General features: G+C 46.5%; 1 protein-coding gene across 11 annotated transcripts in view; it reads right to left on the bottom strand.

Annotated features, from left to right (window-relative positions):
- The window catches only part of FGF13 (fibroblast growth factor 13), a 1,000,232-nt gene that overhangs the window by 11,878 nt on the left and 967,566 nt on the right, over nucleotides 1–20,788 (bottom strand). For all 11 annotated transcript variants that reach the window (XM_086918621.1, XM_086918627.1, XM_086918625.1 and 8 more), the window contains one exon: nucleotides 13,567–13,762. In XM_086918621.1, the coding sequence (XP_086774747.1) occupies nucleotides 13,567–13,762 (196 nt within the window). The remainder of the gene's footprint in view (nucleotides 1–13,566; nucleotides 13,763–20,788) is intronic.

Genomic DNA, 20,788 nt, shown 5'->3' with positions numbered 1-20,788 from the left:
ATGCCATGCTCTACCCGGCGAGACTACGTGTCAACAGGCAGGGCCGATCCCATGAAGGGATAGTCCAAAGAGATGAGACACAGCCTGGAGAAGCACTTGTCGGATGAGGTGACAGGCGGCTCGCTGGAGGAGCAGGACTGATGCCTAGCTGCTAAACATGTGTGATAAGTATACTGCTGGGGGTGGGAGTGGAGTGGAGGGGACAAAAATGGGGGTCGTGGGAAAGTATGTGGGGATGCTTTTGTCTCCTTCATGATGGCCTACTAGGACGGTTTCCTTGACCTACTCGCCCTGGGACATGATTGCACTGACTTGAGACCTGGACTGGAGACTAACTACTGAATGGGTGCTGTGGGGTTGACCCTAGTTTGGAGGGATAGCCCTCCGTAATTTGGGGGTCTGCTATATGTGAGTGGGACGATCGGGTTTCGCGCCCTCAGTTTGATAACTCTGGATCAGGTGCCTTATGGTCTGACCTGCCCACAGAATAACTTATCTATTGCTGGGTCTATATCTGAATGCGCGGGAAGTGTCCCATTGCAGCTGCACAATATCCACCTGACGGTGCATGGAGTGGGGCCTTACCTAAGCTGAACATTTCGATCTGTTTGATGAGCAAAATCCACCCACGCATGAATTACACTGGGGAGTGTTCTTTCTGTTGTTGGTAGGGTAGCCTTTTTGAGTTTACAGGGTTGTGCCGTGGCCAAGTTAGAGCTGGTCTAACGTGGATAGTGGCGGGAGGGGTTTGTATTGTATTATGCAATTTTTTGGGAATTAATGTCATTTTTCAATGTGTACATGATAGGATCTTACAGCATCTAGGCCCTCTAGGGCTAGATTTGATGAGGGTGGGGGGAGGGGGGGAGGAAATGTTTGATGACTGACATCTGCAAGTTGTCTATTGTGTTTATTCCTGGGAGGCAGGGCTCTTGGGGTATTGACCAGATGCGTAAAGCCCCAAGCCACATGTTCACTCAGTTCCCTTATGACTGATAAGACTGAACACCGCATAGAAACTTGCCCTGAGATGATTGCAGTGCTCACGTGGAATGTGAGAGGCCTGAACGACTTCAGGAAAGTTAGGAAGATACTGAGCTATTTATTTAGACATAACGTTGATATAGCCCTACTCCAGGAGACACATTTATCACAGGATAGTCCAGTCTGGCGCGCTAAGGGACTCTTGAGCAACGTGCACGCAGCCGGTTTCACCACACTTGCTAGAGGGGTACTGATGAGGGCTAAACCTAAGAAGGCCATTAAACTGACAGCCCGGACATACGGGTGTCTGCTTCAGCTACTGTTCTCGAAACTTCGCTGCTCCAGTTAGACATGTGTGATCTTTGGCGCATCAGACATGAGGGACAACAAGGGTACACGCCCTACTCTGCATACCATAATGTTCATACAAGAATAGACTATTGGTTTGCCTCAAGACCTGTAATGCAGTGCATCCAGTCTTTCACTATCTTGCCCCGTACCTACTCGGACAAGTCTACCCTTTTGCTGGTCCTCGCAACTCCTAAACACTGGGTACCCCCCTTTATGTGGCGTTTCCTGCCCTATTCACTACTGGACAACGCCTCTAAGGAAGAGATGCCTGTTGCTATCAAATCTTTCATTGAGACAAATGTGGGTTTAGTTGAGCCGTTCCAAACGGTATGGGAGGCTTTCAAAGTGTATATACAGGGGGTTGCCATCTCCAAGCATGAGTGGTCCTCAAATCGATATGAACCAGGTTGGCTGATCTGGAGGGCAAGCTCAAGCGATTGGAAACCTTGTTGTTGACTGGTCCGGATGCGGCACTCAAAGCGGAACTTGCACAGACTGTGCAGTAATATAATGAGGAGGCGGACACTTAAATTAAGCATCTTGGGAAATACGCCACTGCTCACACTTATGGCGAGGGGGAACGGCCGGGGGCTGTCCTGGCACAGCTCCGTCAATGAAATAGTGAGGTCTCTGCTATACCTGAAATTGCTTCGGCCACGGGGGATGTCCCCCTCACGGATGCCCAAGTAGCAGAGCAATTCAGACAATACTATTCTGACTTGTATTCCTCCAGGGGATGCAGCCCAGATGAATAAATATTAGACTATTTAACACATATTCAGATGCCATGGCTGACAAATTTTCACAGGGAGTTCCTGATGCGTCCGATAGAACGGGACAAAATACTGCTGGCACTCTCTGGCATGAGGGCGGGTAGCGCACCGGGAAGCAATGGCCTGTTTCCTTTTATAAAGCGTTCATAGATTTGCTGCTACCATATCTACTCATGCTGTACAAAGATATGTGCAACTCAGGGGCGATGCCCCATCTATGAGGGAAGCAATCATAGTAGCTATTGTCAACCCGGATAAACCTCTGGGCGAGTCTGCCTCTTACTGGCCGCTGTCATTGATGAATATAGATACAAAGATCTTTGCAAAAATGGTTTTCAACCGCCTACTGCCCCTCGTTATAACAGGCTGGCTTTGTACCAAGCAACCTGACATATATCCTTTGTACAGTCTTTGTGGCCTTGCAACTTACTGAACTGGAAGTCCCTGCCATAGTGGTATTCCTAGACATGGAGAAGGCATTCGAATCCGTTGATATCTGGGGGTCAAACTACACACAGACTCCGAGGTGGTCCTCAAAGAGAACTATGGAGTTGCGATTTCTAAATGGGAAGAGAACGTTCAGCCCTGGATATGTTTACCCTTATCACTGATAGGCACAGTGGCTCTCATGAAAATGGTGGTCCTACCGCGCTTCCTTTTTCTTTTTACAAATATCCCCATGATACTCCCCCGAGCGGTCTTTCAACGCCTACAAACTCTCATGATCCATCTGGCTTGGGCGGGCAAGCAACCAAGTGTGGCCTGGCACATACTGATGCTGCCATACTCACTAGGTGGTCTGGGAGCACCTGACCCGGAACTATACTATTGTGCTTCTCAAAGTTCCCATGTATATCATTGGACACACGGCTCGCCCGACATCGCCCATGTGAGGATTGAGTCCATAGTCGCGGATCCTGTACCCCTCCCAGCCTTACTGTTTACACCGCCTAGTCGACGTACGGGCATCTTACAGTCTCGTGACTCGATTGCACATGCTTGGCAGAGTTTACTGTCCATCAAGGCGGGCAATTTGCTGTACTCACCGGTCTCCCGCTTGGAGTGGTGCTGCTAGCTGGCGCCGTGTAGGGATAGGGGTGTTATAGATGCGTTACATACACTTGGTGCACAGGTTGTAGGTGACTTCTATACTGATGGGACCCTCCGCACATGGACTGACATGCCAGATGCTGAACCCTCCCCCACGACCCTGGCTCAATTTCAATACCATAGGCTTAGACATGCGCTTAAGGACTTGTTAGGCGAAGATATGATGGAGCCTCCTGAGGTGCTGGCGCTCACAGCCATCATAAAAGCGCAATTACCAGCTAAGATGATTTCCAGAATATATCATAGTTCCATGGCAGCCAGGGGCAGCATGTACACGAAACCAAGGTTAGCCTGGCAACGCGATTTGCAGGTTGACCTCACGGATGACATGTGGTCTTATTGCTGTATGAACACTAAACCGGTCTCACTGAATGGCTGGCACGGGCTGGTCCATTTTAAATTCCTTAGCAGGGTGTACTATACCCCGGAACGATTACATCGGTATGGCTTAAGGGATGGACCCTCGTGTGAGAGGTGCGGTGAACGGATTGCAGACTTTTTCCATCTGGCCTGGGAATGCCCAGGGAAAGCTCACTTCTGGAGTACCATCTACAATTAACTCAACATTATCACAAAGCGGGCGCTAGTCCCTGATCGGTTACAAGCCCTATTTGGATATTCTAAACCTCTTCCCAAAGCTGCCCGACGTTTAGTTGATATGGCGCAACTATCAGCTAAAATATGTGTGGCAATATGCTGGCTATGGGGCCCCAAGCCTATGATAACACAGTGGGCCAAAGATATGACACACTGCTCCATCCAGTCGGAAAATTATAGCGAGTTGCTCCCACCTCGCAATCTCCCGAAGAACTTTTGGACTCTATATCAGACTAGAGAGACGCACTCGACTGGGCCAGACTTGGAAGCTGAAGCTGAGGTGCAGTAACCCCCTTCCCCTGACCGACAGAGCACACCAGAGTAGTGGGCCCTTACAGTTAGATCCCCATAATACACATCGATGGACTTTTTGTGAGAACGGGGGTGGGGGGGAATAGAGGTGTGACAGGGCGTGCATGATTGATACTGTACACATATGTGGTTTATTTTGATATGCTGGCAAGGAACGGGGCTGCTCATTTTAGATCTTCACAGGAATGTCATCAATATGCAGAACATGTCATTGTCTTTGGTTGGTTTTGCAACAAATGTATAAAATTTTTTTTTTTTAAACAGTATTAACAGACATATTTTGTGAGCGCCATTGTATTATGATAGGCAGGATCTAACAGGGCTATTCATTATTGCTATTGATGGAGACATTTCTAAAACTCATGTGGTTGTACAAATATTGAAAGTGAAAACAGTTGAAACTGTGATTAACTATGTGAAGTTCAGGCTAATCATTACCCCCAGGCCCCTTATGTCCTCATTCCACTCATTAACAAAATGGAGATAACCATCTCCCAACAGAAAAAAAGACCAGAGGAATGCTGGGACCCTAATACTGCCCCTCCCACTCAGAGTACATAAGTTGTACTAACCCAGCATCCAACCTGTTCTTTTTTTCTGTCTGTCAACAATGGATGTGCTGTGCTGGTGCTCCTCTTGCTGGGCTGGAGTTGCATTCTTCTCTCCTTTCTCCCACCGGGCTGTGCGGGCATGGGGTTTCCCGGGCGGTCTCCTGGCCTGCCTGGGAGTCAGTCTATGTAGCTGCCGGAATCCTGGCTGGGGTGTGGACTCCCGGTTCCTTCCGGGTCGCTACGCATCTTTCCGAGCCTTTATGGCTGAGACGTTCCTCGCTTGCAAAGTTCCTGCTGTTTCCCCTAGATTCCTGCTGATGGCTGCGGGGGGGGGGGGCCTTGGTGCTGGTGTTGGCCAACACCCTGGGTGAGATCCACTTGGCGGCTTTTTGTTTTTTCTGCTTGTACAGGTCTCTGGTGCCTGTGGGTCTGAACGCTGCTGCAGGTCTCTGCATGCTCATCGGCAGTTGGGTCAGTGCTGGTTTCGCCATTGTGGTGGTGCGGGACATTGCTGTTCGTGGTCAGTGTGCTGCTTGCCCGGCCGGCCCTTTGCTGCTGGTGCATGGCCTTCCAGGTGCTTCCGGGTCGTGTGCGCATTTTTCTGAGGTTGGGCTGAGTGGTAGACACGCCACTCTTGCACTGTTCCTGGCCTTCCCGCTGTTGGAGACAGGGCCTTACTACTGGTGGTATTCTGGCCCCCACTCTGGGTGAGTTCCGCGTAGCGCTATTTTCCCTCTCTCCCAGCGGGTGTGTGTGTGTGTCCGATGTGCCTTCATCTTCCCTGGGACACTTGGGTGGGTCTCTCTGGTGCAGTTTGTTTCCTGCTGTTGATGTACTGTGCTCCTCGGCCTTTATCTTTGACGGATGCCATTTGTCCCTTGCCTCCTCCTCAGTCTTGGTTTGAGGTGGCATGGAGCGGGGCCCGTGACCGGCGTGCTCCTGGGTTCCCGCAGGTGCTGTGCGCTCTGTTCTGGGGTGCTCAGAGGTGCTTTGTTGGCCTGGCCTGCCTCGGGGGTTCTCACTACCGTCAGCGCTCGCTCGGTGCCTTGCGTGCCGGTGCCTGGTGCGTGTGTGTGTTGTCACGACTCCTGGTTCGCCGGCTCGGCCCCATGGATCTGCAGTCCTCCAGCGCTTCCTTGACTGCTGGGGTATGGATGAGGCTCTCGGCTCGCCTGCTGGCCTTGGTGATGGTGCCATGGGTTCATGCCTCGGGTCCTGAGCTTTTGGTGGCTTCCGTGGTGGTGTTTCCTCCCTGCATGCTGGTCTACCTCTGTGTTGCTCTGTGTCTCTTTCCACATGCTGCTTGTGCCTCTGGGGCTCATTTTGCTTTGTGCATGCGCCCCTTGTGGGGTCACTCTGGCCTATTGGTTATGGTCTTGGGCTCTTGCTCTGTTGATTGGGTGTTCGATCCCTGGTCTTTCGATGGTATCGGTGTGCTCAGTTGGAAGTGTTGGCATTGTACAGTTCTTCCGGGGGGTCGTGGGGGTTGGTTTGTCCCGCTGGCTCTGCCTACTTCGATCCTCTGCTGGCTGTGTTCATTCTGTTTCACTGCTTGGGCTTTCATCCTTCAGCCCTTTTGCTTCTGTTCCGCCTTGTCCGCCCCTGCTCTCTGCCTGCAGCCTTCCCTACCTGCCTGCTCCCACTCTTGTCTGCTCTCGGTGGTGGCCTCCGTCTTCCTGGTGCTGTGCGTTCTCTCGGCTCTTGTGCCGCAGTGTTTGGCCTGCTTGATCCTCGTTTGGGGGTTCAAGCTGCTCTTTTTTTCTACTGCTTTTCCTGCAGTGGGCTAGTGTCTGGGTCCTCGCTCTTGCCGCTGGTCCTGGGGCCAGGGCAGTTTCCCGGCCTCTGTCGCTGTGAGCTTCCCCTGCAGCTCCCTTTGTGTACTCCTGAGTTGGGTCCTGTTTGGCCTGGGGATGCAGGGGTTTGGCCTGGGGATCCTTGATGTACGGTGCCCCTTTCTTCCTTTGTATGTGGTGGGGCTGCCTGTTTTTATCCCAGGGCTCCGGCAGTGGGCCTTATCCTCTGCCTTTGGGCTGTTTCGTGTGCCCTAGCTGGTGCTGTGTCCAGCAGATTGCCTCTTCTGTGCTGGGGTTGCTCTGGTGCTTTCATTGCGTTGATCCTGGCTTCTTGGCTTGGTCCTTTTGTTCCCCTGCTGCTGCTGCAGCCTGGGCCCTTTCACCCCATCCACCCAGTCCTTCTCTGTTCTCTGCAGTTCAGTGCGGTTGGGCCTGGTTTGTCCCTACTTGGGACTCCGCAGGTGCTTGCCTGGTGCTGTGGGTCTCCGCTTGTTTCTCTGAGGTTGCCCTGGGCGGTTGTTCTAGTTTCCTCCCGGCCTTTGGCTTGTTTTGGTGGGTCCTGGCCATGCCCTTTTCCTTGGCTCTGGGTTTGTCTTTCTCCAGGTTTCACTGGCGGTGCAGCTTGATTAGTGGCTGTTCCTCCTGCAGCCCCGTGAGGCCCTGGTTACTTCTGCCTTCTGTCTGTCTCCTCCTGTTTCTCAGCCAGGGCCGGTGTGCTGCTCTGGTCCTCTTCTGGTTCCCTTCCCGCTCTTTGCTCTTCTTTTTTCTGGTTGTGTCATTTGGGCCGATTGTGGCGGTCTGTGGCTGGGGCTTCTGGTGTGGCCTCCGGTTGTCCCTCCCTGCCTGCTCCTGGCCTTGTCTGGCCTTGGGGTTTGGTGGTGTCCAGCCTGGTTGATGCTTGGTTGGGGTCTGCCAGGTGCTCTGGCTTTTTCTGAATGGTGTGGTTGGGCTCCTGCTCTTCTTTTGGTGGGCCGTGCCACTTGGGGTCTGCCTCAGGTGGTCCAATGGGGGCCTTGTTGCTCCAGCCCTCTCGCGGCCTGGCTGTTGGTGTGGGTTGAGTTTTCTGCCCCTGGTGTGCTTGGTGCCTGGAGTGGTTCTCCTCCTGCCCTGGCGTGGTGGCGCACCTTGGGCTGGGAGGGCATTGTTCTTTGGCTGGTCGCACCCTGGGGTGCATTCTGTGTGGCAGTTCACTGCTGTGGTTTCACTTTCCGGTGGTCCCTGGGGGTCCGGGGTTCTTGCCGCTGCATTTCTCCTTGTTGGTGGTCCGCCTAGGTTCCTGGTGCCGTTGCTCCCTGTGGGCTCCTGGTCTCCTCTGGTCTCCATCATTTGGCGAGATCAGGGCCTGCTGAGTGCCTCGGTTTGGAGCAGCTTGAGCTTCCCTTTTCCTGTAGACATTTTCGGCTCCTGCTGGTCACCTTCTTCAGCCCTACATTCGTGCCTGTGCACTCTGGGTGTGCAGACCTCGCGCACCGGTGGTGTCGGCTGTTTCCTTGTGTTCCCTTCTGGGCCTGCTCCTGCCGGCTGTTCTCTTCCCGGGCTTGCTTCGCCTCTAGCTGGGTGTCCGTGTTTTTTTCTGCCTGGTTCTGCTGGGTTTTCCATGGCTGCGGTTGGGCTTAGGGATCCCCTCCCATTGCCCAAGTGCTCTGCCTTTGTTGGCCCTTCTTGTGGCTGAGGGCTTTCCGCCCTGTTTGCCGTTGGGCTGCATCTTGCTTTTCGGGCCTGTGTGGGGCCTTGGTGTTCTGGGCTGGCATGTTCAGGGTTGCCTCCGGTTGCTCCTGTTCTGCCGGCTTGCTGCAGCTTCGGCGTGGCCTCCGGCTGTGTCTTCTTGGTTTTGCTGGCTGCTCTGTGTCTTCTGGGGTTTGTTTTGCCTGGCGTCCCAGCTCCTGCCTGGTGCTGGTGTTCTGCCCCGCTCCTGTCTTCCCTGGCTCCCCTAGGTGCTGTTCCCGGTATGTGTCTAGTCTTTGGTGTGCCTACTTCCCCCCTCCCCTGTGGGGATGCGGTCCTGTGGTTTTGTCTTGCCTATGTTGGGGCTCTGCTCTCCTTGCTGCTGGTTGTCCAGGGTCTGGTGCTGCTTGTGCCTCTGGCTTCTCTGCTTGCTCCGGTTTCCACATGGATGGATGCCTCTGTTGGTTTTTGTCCGGGTCTGCTGTGTGGTCCGGCAGTTGGGTGCTATTCTCTCTCTGCCTTCTGCCCTGTGCTTCTGCCTGTGCTTTGTGTGGCTTCTCCCGGGTGCTGGTTAGTCCGGAATCCTCCTGCTTTGGCGGTTTGCTTGCCTGCGGTCCTGGCTTCCGGCTGTTTTCTTGGCATTTGGCCTTTTCGTTCTGGCCGTCTCCTGCTCTGCTCTCATCTCCGGTGTTGGGTGGGGCGGGCCTGATTGGCTCTTGGTTGGGGTTACTGTGCACCCTGGGGTCTTTCTGCTGCTCCTGCTATTGTTTGGTGTTGGGCCCTGGTTCGGTTTGCGTTCTTTTCCTGGTGGGTCTCTGGCACTGCTGGCTCTTTGGGCCTTGTGCGGCAGCGGTTCTGGGTTCCTGTTCCTATTTTCCACAGCTTTTTGTGGCTTGGCCTGTTCCTGAGATCTCGCTGTGGATTCTCCTTCTGGCCTGGGTGCTTGGTGGTTGTCGTTGGCGGCCCTGGTGGTGCTGGTCGTTTTTTCCTTGGGCCTGGGCTGTTTCCGGTTTTTCTGGTCGGCTGCCTCCTTGTTGGGGCAGTGGCCTTCTGTTCTCCTGGGCTCGGTTGCTGGTCCTTGGTTGTGTCCCTTTCTGGTGGGTCCTTGTTTGCTGGCTGGTAGCCTCCTGCGGTTCCCCCCCTTTTTTGCTCCCTCTGGGTGCTGCCTTGGTGGGGTATCCTGGGTGTGCTTGCTGGTTCGGAAGGCCGGTTTTCTGCTTTGGTATTCTCTACTTTGTCAATGAATGGGACGAGGACATAGGGGACCTGGGGGTAATGCTCTATTACTTATCAGTAATCTTCGGATCCCGTTGTCCTGGTCCCATTCATACACCCCTTCCTTCCTCCCGGATGGGCGGCCTTCCTGTGTGGGCTTGGTTGTATACAGGCGGGATGCTAGGTTAGTACTGCTTATGTGCTCCTGGTGGGAGGGTGGTATTAGGGTCCCAGCATTCCTCTGGTCTTTTTTTCTGTCTGGAGATGGTTATCTCCACTTTGTCAATGAATGTGACGATGACAACGGGACCTGGAGAAATGAAGATTACTGGTACGTAATAGAGCTATACTTAGCAAGCTGTACCTTTAAACCTTGGTTTAAGCAGGTTTTTTAAATCATTTGGAGGTTGTGATGGGTTAATGACCACAATTCACAGATGTCCATCAGCAAACCTCAATAGAACATTGCATCATTAGTGGGCATCAGATTACAGTGTTCCTCGTTGCAGAAACAACACACTATCTGCCTTCTGGAACATCCTTCTGGTAGTCCAATTAATAGAGGCTACTCTGACATCATTCCCCTGCCACCCCTCCCCTCAAGGACCAGCATCGAAAAATATAATCTTACCGATCTCACCCATGCACAAGGATAAACATCGCCTGAGATACATTTATATGGTTCCTGTGGATTTACCTCAGAATTCACATAGGTGTAGACAGTTCTACCAATCCACCATAACATAATGGATAAGATACATGTATATAACAGGTTTTCATGTGCAGGTCTGCCATGCATTGCATGGTGGACAAAATCTGTGAAACCAATTGATGATTACGCCACCCTAAATAAGGTAATCCTGCCCAAAATGGGGTGGGGGTGGGGGTGAGAGTCACTATAACATGGTGGTCCGGTCGTGTATGGATGGGCGGGTCCTGGGTTTGCAATGGCACCGTATTCTGAAGCTCCACCTCTAAAGTTTCAAAAACGCTAAAAGAGATTCCTTTCCTGCCCCCGAGTTTGGTGGGCCAGGAGTACCTTCTACTTATTGATCGAAACATTCATCCTACTGGGAGGAGACAGCTAAGTACTTGGAAAAAGGTGTCTGATCAGTGTAACAGGTGTCTCTGTCTATTGGTTTACGCGGATATATATTCCTCTGGCCATGAACTGGTGTAAAGGTGATCCAGTGACAGTGTGGCTTCCTAGGATTTAATTTTAAACAAGATGCCAGATTTTTCTCACAAATTTATCTTTAAGCTAAGAGGTGATGTCTTTTTATACTTTGAATCTCCAGTGATGTTTTCTCGGGATTAAATTGTGGAAAGTTGAGTGAAGCAATCTCGAGCATCTCTCCAGCACAAATAATATATTTACATCCATGAGTGCAGCCTATAGACGTCCTTAGATGGTTCTCACTACACTTTCAAAGAGTCGCCGACAATGGATTACACACAATAAGACATCCACAGACACTGTCGCAGGCTGGGGCCAATAGTGGGAAACCAGCATCAGAGCATCCACCATCACAGCCCATGGGGGCAAGCTTTGGGCCCGAGTTATTTTCCCCTGCGGGGATCAGGTCAATCTGTAGTATTCATTTAGTTAATACCTACTTAGTGCGTATAAAAAACTGAAAGAAATGTGAGGACTAAGCATCTCATTAATAAATTACTTGCTTCAAAGTGTATCCTCCTCGCTTATAACTCTATTACACGTCCGGCAGTGCAGTATTCCTATAGGAGATGCCTCCCGCCCCACTATGCATTTTACCAGGAGTGAGAATGCACCTGGGAAAACAAAATATGTACGGAAACGGCAACAAAATCGGAGAAGATTCATAATTGCATCCAGTAATGCTGGGTCTTACATGTTTTCCATAATTCCAGTACCAAAACTGCGTGATGTCTTAATTGGGCGTTTCCTCCGGGGGCTGCAGAATGTCTCTCTCTAACTAGGAGGCATCTCGCAACGAGGCCCTGGGGTTACACTGATAGGCCCAGATCTGAGAACTTCCACAGCTCTTTCTCCAGTGCCTGTGATGGATACACAAGCCTCTCTGGCAGGCTGCAAGGTAGCTGGGTTGGCTGAGCAGCCATCCACAGGCGTGTAGGTCCGAGGCTTGAATCTCAGCAGACAAATAAGTCAGTATCATTGTTTCGGGCCATATAATGCCGCTATTTTCAGTGCCCACAAAATATTCAGTTTGGAGTGTGCCATATAAAAATGACCTCTCATTACTAGTATTATTCGTTTTTTAGCAGGCGAAGTCTATCCTCCTTTTCTACCACATCATACTTTCTGCTGGTGAAGGGGATAATAGGGTGAGTTTGCGTGGTGTACAGACATATCTATCCATGCTCCTGTAGTGTTAAGTTCTGTTTTTTAGGGACCAGCACAATACCCGTTTGCCATTGTGAACACATTTAAATACTCCAACATACATGTATCAACTCATTGAAACGTGGCTGGCTATTTTAATGTACTTTACACCTATCTTTTGTTCATGGCCGCTCACCGAGGACGATGCATGTTGTACTGTTTTTTATATGCGAATTTCATACATTTGGTATTTTGTACCTAGCTCTTGATCTAAACGTTTCTCTCAGTCTGGCGATTTGACCTGATTGTGTGCCCTCTTCTTAGTCCATTTACATCTGAGTTGCTTTTGAGTACTGTTTGTTTTGGTTTTTAAAGAGTGTTCGTTTACGGGGAAAACAATTAGCACTGTATAATACATAAATAATAAAGAAAAGCTACAATTACAAATATTTACCAGTCCTGACGGCTGCTTCTTGAAATCTTTTTAAAGAAATAAATTAGTTCAGCGAATATAAAACAGATGCTATTGCAGGAAACTCATGACATATATGGAACAGTAAACGTGTTCAAAACTCAACGGAAACCCTACTTATCTTTAGGAATATCATAATCAATAGAATAGGCAAAGAGCTAAAAAATTCCACCTCAAAAGGCAACTGAGCAATGGGTCTTCCCGTGGGCTAACAAGGAATATTAAATGAGCATTTTTCTAGGTCAGCTATTCTGAGAAATGTTTTCACCAGATAGAGAGGCGCACTGGACTATGTGGGCCTGTAAGAGTTCTATTTCTTAGACTTATGCTTTTAGGATCCAAATAATAATTACACTGGCATCATCTATAGGGTTTACTATACAGAGTCTCCACTGGATGGAATACATACCAAGAGCTATATGTTATACTGTCTTATTCTTAATTGGAAACTGCAATATTTGTATTTTGCGGCATACCAAATATGCACAACTATTCAGAAGGTTAATGAAAAATACAAGATGATTAATAGATTAGACAAATATTAGCAACATACAAATCAATATGCAGTGCCTTTCACTGATCAATTAACCTACACAGATTGTTAAATCAACATATGACTATGCAATTTAAACACACATTTCGTTTTTGGCTAATGGAAGAAACACCAGTGACAAATGGCCAGATTCATCAAGCCGAAAACGGCTCGCAAAGGGCCAGATTCTGAGAATCTGGCCCTTTGAGAGTGCTATTTTTGCATTTGGGATTCATCACCCCAAATGCAAAAATCGCATTTGTAGAAATCGCATATTTGCGAATAATTGCATTTAAGGAATCTCAATTAGAGATTCCTTAAATGCAATTCAAGAAGCATTTAAAAATTGCGAAATCGCTTTTTTTGGCCGCTATTTACCGCGAAGTCTGACTTCGTGGTAAATAGCGAAAACTGAGAAAAATGCACTTTTGTGCATTTTTCTCAGTTGTATGTTACAAACACACATGTCCTTTGGAAATGTGTGTGCGCAACATCAGTCTACATTTTCATTTCAGGGGTGCTACAGGGTGCCCTTTGGACACCTCTGGCACCCTTGAAGTCGCATCCTTATTTGCGATTAGCAAATTGCTAATAGCAAATAAGGAATAACTCCCCATTCATTCCTATGGGCCTAAAGAATGGGGAGTTATTCCTTATTTGCGATTAGCAGTTTTCTAATCGCAAATAAGGAATGTGTAGGAATCGCAATTTATTTAGCGATTCCTACATGAATCCCGTTTTACAAGTCCTTAATAGCGGTTCCTTAATAATCGCTATTAAGGACTCGCAAAAAGGGACAATGATGAATCTAGCTGTAAATCCATACATCTTTCACAGCGAATTCTCTATGAATACCGATGAAATAGTCTCATCTTCACACCGTTTTACCTTTTAATGGTTTTGGAAGAAAGTGAGCTGCAGGCTTGTTTTTCTTTACATGGTTTCCTTTCATAATTTCGCCTTCCTTGTTCAGACCTAAATACCATCCTCTGCCAGATTGCTGCCTGTATGTCATTGAAGAGTACGTCACATAGTAGTTTTCAAATACTGACTCCTTGAACTTGCATTCGGGTGTGAAATGTTCCTGTTGAAAAAAATAAACAACCCCATCAATGTCTACAGTTGCCTATTTATCATCGCGTCTACTGCATCTTCTTAAGCTATAAATGGTCACAAATCTCAGAAGCTGACAGACACTGAATTATTTACAGGTGAGTAATATGACATTTCCATTTGTTCATGGAGGCTGTCCATGGTAGTTTGAAGCATTATTATAAATCAAAGCACTGTAAGGAGCGAGGCCTGAGTGCAGCATAAAAGGCCACTCTATCAGTGTGTGCATGGGCACGGGCGCGTGCGTGAGCACACACAGACACACACACACACACTCTCTGTCTCTCTTTCTCTCCCTCACACATACACTCTTTTTTTCTCTTCCTGAGTCAAGCACCATATTTCCCGCCAACAACGTATTCTACTAAATGTTTATAGTGCCTGAACTGTTGATAAAAATAATGTATGCAACACCACATTTAGGCAAACATGCATAAAGCATTTTTGGAGTCGCAAACGGTGCAAATCCTTAAAATCGGCCGTTTGCGATTCAAAAAATGCTTTTTGAGATGCATCATGCTTTTTTAGAAATCGCAACTTTTTTGCGGTTTCTAAAAATGCGATAGCATTTCAGAAATCGCTATTTTGCGATTTCTAAAATGCTATGCATCATTTGATTTCAAATTGCGAAATTTGAAATTGCAAGTGCAAATTACCACGAAGTTGAACCTCGTGGTAATTTGCGAAATTGTTTAAAAAAGCACAAACATGCATTTTTTAAACTGTAAAGTTACAGACACACATGTCCTTAGGACATGTGTGTATGTAACTTATACTCAAAAGTACATTTCATGGGTGAAGGGGGGGTCATTTGGACCCCCCTCTCCACCCTTGAAATGCATTGCTGAATTGCGATTTCAAATTGCGAATTCGTAATTCCCATTCATTCCTATGGGCATTTTAGCCCATAGGAATAAATGGGAATTGCGAATTTGCACTTTGCTTATCGCATAATATTTGAGAATCGGTAAAAATTGCGATTTTTACCGATTCTCAAATATTTTGCGAAAATGTACATGCATCCCCTTTTGCATTTCCTAATTTGCGATTCCCTAAAAATCGCAAATTAGGAAGTGCAAAATGAAACAATGATGCATGGGGGCCCAAGTGCATATTACTCACTTCCTATAAGGTGCACAACCAAATCACAGAGAGTTCACTCATTGATACATAATTGCTTAAAAGATTAGGTCAGGGTCTCATCAGACGTACAACATGTCCAGAAATGCTAACTGTTCACACTTTTGGGCTCGGCCAAGAAGACCATTTTCAACAATTTCATAAGGCAATTCTCTTACATGCTTTCGTGGACCAAGCCATTCCCATTGCCTTCCAAACTACAAACGTGGACCCCACTGTAGATTCCGCTTTACCACAAGATTCCGGTCTATCAGCTGAATGTACTAGGACAATCAGGTTGGAAGCGCTCATCCAATATTAGAGCTTCTCTCCCTGCTGATTTTCCAATATGTTAAACACAAGAATTTAGTGTCTAGAAGCAAAGTCCAACTAGATTTTTCCTAGGTAACTTTACGGCTGAGGTGGGGGATTGAACATTTAGGGACATTTGGTGAAAAGATTATTTTAGCCTTTGGAAATACGTCAAAGAAGCTGGTATTTACTAACATACTAATTATCCAGCTGAAGAGCACTGATCTTGGAGGCAAAACTAGAATGCAAGTGTCTTGTGACTTTTGAAGAGGAGAAGACGCCATGCGTCCAGAGATACAGTTAGGTCGAGCTCAAACTAGAAAGTTCATCAATGTTGTCCCGGAGCAGTGGGTTAACCCCTTCGCCGTGGGGCCAATTGCCCAGCAGGGTGGGGGGAGGGGGACCACGCGCAGCGCCGCGGTGCTCGTGACTAGCTCAGCTCTTCAGGCTGCACGGTGACGCTATGCTCATGACGAGCTAATCTCATCATGACCACGCCCGTTTCTTATAACGTTCAGCACAGCAGGAGAATTATCCCCGCGTGGGAGCGCTACTGTGGTCATGACGAGCTTAGCTCGTCATGAGCACAGCGCCACTGTGCCTCATGACGAGCTGAGCTCGTCATGAATACCGATGGTGTTAATCATGCTGACTGTTTTGCTTTGATTACTTTTTATGTGCTTGTCGGTTCTGAAGAGGCTTGGCAGCTGTGATAGTCAAGAGGAACCAATGGAAACTGTAGCTAGGTATTCCTAGACGTGGAAATGTCTTGTTGTTCTTTTCTTCCTACTCCTGACTTCGGATGGTAGGTTAAGGGCTTGAAGAATTTCATAGACTTAATAGCAGTAATACGCCTGCTGCTCGATCATTTGGTGACCAAACAAAAAATCTGAAGTTCAGACCTTGTCCAGTTTTCACCCACAGGAACAGCTTTATGTAAGAACAAGCATTTGCAGAGCAATAGGTCTTGCATTTGCGAGAGTTTAAGGTATTGGCATTGTAAATCACAATGCAGTTTATTTATGTGTTTGTTTTTAAAACAGATAAATAAAAAGCATTGTTATTTACCATATCAATAGGTTAAGCTCTCGGAACTGCGAAACATAGTGCATTGCTCCCTGTTGCAGTGGAAGAGAGGGAGTGAATTGGGAGGAGGAGGAGTCAGATGCAGTGAGCCGCGGCAATTAAAAGAAAGGCACGGCTCGCCGCAGTCTATTTTTTCAGTCTTGCAAGATTTTAGTAAGCAGCTCAGCATACCGCCTGTGCCACACTGCTTACTAAAAGCTTAACATTTCGGAAAAAATCAACTTCATTGAGCCAAGCCTTCCTTTACTTCATCACGGCTCGCCGAAGTCTATTTTTTCAGTATTGTATTTTTTGGTAAGCAATGCAGGTTGCCACCTGCGGCGTGCTGCTTACTAAACATTTACAATATTGAACAAATAGACTTCAGAGAGCCGCAACGAAGAAAAAGAAATGCGTGTCTCGCTGAAGTCCATTTTTTTAATATTATAAGATTTTTTTAAGCAGCACAGCACGTTGTCTGTGGGGTGCTCCTTACTAAAAGCTTACGATATTGAAAAAATAGACTTGGGCAAGTCTCAACTATCTTTTCTTCATGGCGGCTCACCGAAGTCAATTTTTTCAATATTGAAAGATTCTGGTAAGCAGGGCAGCATGGCGCCTGTGTTGCGCTATTGGAGAAAATCATTAAGGAAAATAGTGCTGACAGACTGTAAAGAAAATATACGTGTAACTACACAAGTAAAAGGGCCAGTCCTAATGGAAGGTTACAAATGTAGACAAGGCGATACTAAGGAAGGAATAGAAACCACTATTTACAAAGGACAATGACACCCGCAATTGGAAAATATGGATGGAGAGTGAGCAGAGATTTAAGTCCATACCTGAATACAGCATGCCTCGCAGAAACAAACAGAGGTCACTCCTCTTTAAGCTGATGAGCAGCATAAATAAGTACCAAACATCCACATGCACCAAGTCAACAGTTGCTTTATTGTCCAACCTGCCCACTCATCACTGTGGTTTTCCTGATATGCTCTTCTGAATAATGTTAATATTCTGCTACCCTCTACTTAATAAATGTTGAAAGGAGACTATGATTATGGGCCAAAAGAAAACATAAGAAATGTATATCTGTAGGTTTCCTCTTGCACTTGAAGTGCATTCTTGACTTTATTGAAATTAACAAAGGATTTTAGTTATACTCTTGGGTAGCTGCAATTGCTGCAATTTCCCAAAGAATATTCCTAAATTCCTTTGTGAATTCCATTTTTGCGCAAACAAATATAAAGATATGCACTTACACGAGCAAAAATCAATCAGCAACTTTATATGTGTGTGCTTCTTTTTTTTTTTGCTGTCCTTGGGGATATAGTTTTTCATCTTTCCCTTGCAGGATATGAGTGTGTTCGATCAATCAATCAATCAATCAATCAATCATAGCATTTGTGAAGCACACTACTTACCCGTGAGGGTCTCAAGGCGCTGGGGGGTGGGGAATGCGCCTTGAGACCCTCACGGGTAAGTAGTGCCCTTTACAAATGCTATGATTGATTGATTGATTGATTGATAGAACACACTCATATCCTGCTGACCTGCAGAAGACTTCTGCTCGAAAAGCCAGGTCTTGAGAAGTCTTCTGAAGGTCAGCAGGTCTTGGGTGTCTGCTGTTGGGGAATGGGGAGTGTGTTTCAGGAGCAGAGCTGGCGGATGGGGGTGTAAAAGCTGAGTTGGCTGTTGAGGTACGCTTGTCCGGTGTTGTGGAGTGCCTTGTGTGCGTTGGGTAGGAGCTTGAAGGTTATACTCTTGTTGACTGGGAGCCAGTGCAGGTCTCTCAGGTGGGGCGTGATGTGACTGTGGCGGGGGATGTCAAGGACCAGGCGTGCAGAGGTGTTTTGGATGTGTTAAAGCCGTTTCAGGAGTTTTGCCCAGGCTCCTGCATAGAGGGCATTTCCGTAGTCCAACCTGCTGCTGAGGAGGGCCTGGGTTACCATTCTTCTCGTTTCGGGTCGGATCCACTTGTAGATCTTGCGTAGGGTGTTGAAGCAGGAGGAAGAGACAGTGTTGACCTGCTTAGACATGGAGAGGGTGGAGTCGGGGATGATCCCTAGGTTGCATGCGTTGTTGGTGGGTGTTAGAGCTGTTCCCAGTGCGGTCGGCCACCAGGATTCATTCCAGGCAGAGGGGGTGGATCCGAGGATGAGGCCCTCCGTCTTGTCCGAGATCAGCTTCAGTCGGCTGTTCCTCATTCATTCGGCGATGGCCTTCATTCCTTCGTGGAGGTTGGTTTTGGCTGTGTGGGGGTCCTTGGTGAGGAAGAGGATCAGCTAGTTCCATTCTCAATGTAGAAATAGATTTACACATTCACTTGGCAGGATTACATATGCAACTGCAGTCAGGGTAGGGCTGAACTGCAAAAATGCATTGAACTATCATCTCACAACCTCACAAAGCCCCCAAAATCAAAAGGTGTACACTCTCTGCTCAATGGATCGCATTAGTTTCCACATGCTATTACAGAGGGAATGTATTTATGAGTTTAAATCAGGGCCACTGGAGATATGGGAATCTGTGGTCACAGTGTTTTTCGCCTAATTATAGACTTGCTGCCTTTGCCACATAATCCATTATCTGATGCATAATCTACAGATTTTAACAAAAAGCAATTTCTAGTCCAAATTGACTAATTGTTATCAAAATACAACAAAGTGTGTTGCTGTGCACCAGAAGGCCCTTCGCCAAGGATGACTTTCAGGTATTTACTCAAGTATTTCTAGAATAAACTGCTGCTAATGAGATGAAACATTTCCCAAGACAGGTCTAACGTGTATAAAAGTGACAAACAAATGAAGTAAAACTATCACAAAATGAGCCACATTAGGCCAAGTAATTGATCTTTTCTTACTGCATAATTTAGTCACTCCTGCCACATAGTTTGGGTCTGCCTTCCACATAATTCCAGTGGCCCTGCTTTAAATTAATTTTTGTAATTATAATATGAGAATTTGGATAAAAAAATCAAGTACAAGTTCATCTTACACATGCAGGTGAAAATATGAATTGGGCCTATGTTTGGTGCTGATTTTTATCCAAAAACTACTTAGCACATGGCTAAGTAAGTTATATACGAGAGACATTTGTATTGTTTTTTATGATTAGGGCTCCCAGTGTTATGGTATTGTTTTTTAAATGTCCATCTGTTTTTATCCATATTCATACTTTGAACATTTTGTTGGTATTTATTCATATTTATTTTATGTTTTGATCATGAATAGAGTCGTAAAATTGTATATTTCCACATTTATTTAACTAATATAGATTCATTTATACTTTGATTGGCAAATTAAGTGCCCAAATATAACAGAACACTACACCTTACAGGTAAATATTAACACCATGAAGAAATATATGTTAACATATGCCTGTATTTAAAGGAATATGATCTTGCTTTTAAATACCCATGGTGTCTGCTTTGCAGTTCGTCTGGAATTCATGAAAGAGGACGAGGAGAGTCACTTACAATAAGTAACATTTTCCATATTTTTCCGCTTTTAGAAATAAATGCAGACAGTAAGCAGGTTGTTTTCTGTCTGTATTTATCAGTAACAATCTGTAAAAACTGAAAACTGGAAGCCCTATTTATGATGTTTTGGTTTTCTATTCATGACATCACTAGTCATATGAGTTAAATAATGATCGATCCTCCACGGAGGCTAATTATCCCCGACATCCTTTATTGAGTTTTCACACTGGTCTGCGCTTATTTCTAAATAAAAGACGATTTATTTTTATTTACTTGGCCTTGGCCTTGCATGCATGAATTGTTAATCCATTATGCCAGTGTATGCCTTGCTACATTTATGAACCCCATGAATGTTTAAAAAGCGTGTCTTCATCCTTGTTCACATTACTAACAAGCATCTGACATTGGCAATCAACCTTCTTGCAATTCTTGTTTTGTTTTGTCATGGTTTTTGCAAATCTGAATTGTTTGGGAATATACTGGGCCCTCGACAATCCCCAAAAATAATCATTTGCTACCGGTAAAACATTTTTGCCTAAGAAAACCACACATTATCAAAGTACTCCGTGGCACTGAAGGTAAGTACTTTGTGTGTGAAAGTGTTGCTTGTCAGAGGATGGCATGCCGTAAATCATTTTGAAGTCATCCAATGGCTGAAGTTGGCTTATACTATTTGAAAAAAGGGGACCCCCACAAAACAAATATGCTTGCTATGCGCAGGGATAGTTAGAATTTTATGTAAAGAGACCAATAGCAAGATTCTATTTACCCACACATAATCTAAGTGCAAATACATAGTAGCCACATTTTATAACATTCATGAAATTATGAATAACCACATTACTTTAGAAAAATATATTTTTTATTTATTTTTTATCTTTTATCTGTATAAAATTTTGTTTATTAATTTGTTTGAGTTATTTTGTTCAAGACACAATCAAGTATTTTTAAATATTTCCATTTAAATAACAACAACAGTACATGAAATTAAATAATAACATAAGGAAAATCTTCTTGATA

This window comes from Lissotriton vulgaris, chromosome 4_1 (genome assembly GCF_964263255.1).
Source record: "Lissotriton vulgaris chromosome 4_1, aLisVul1.2, whole genome shotgun sequence".
NCBI lineage: Eukaryota > Metazoa > Chordata > Amphibia > Caudata > Salamandridae > Lissotriton > Lissotriton vulgaris.
The sequence above is the reverse complement of the archived record's forward strand: the minus strand, read 5'-3'. Positions and strand labels throughout refer to the sequence as shown.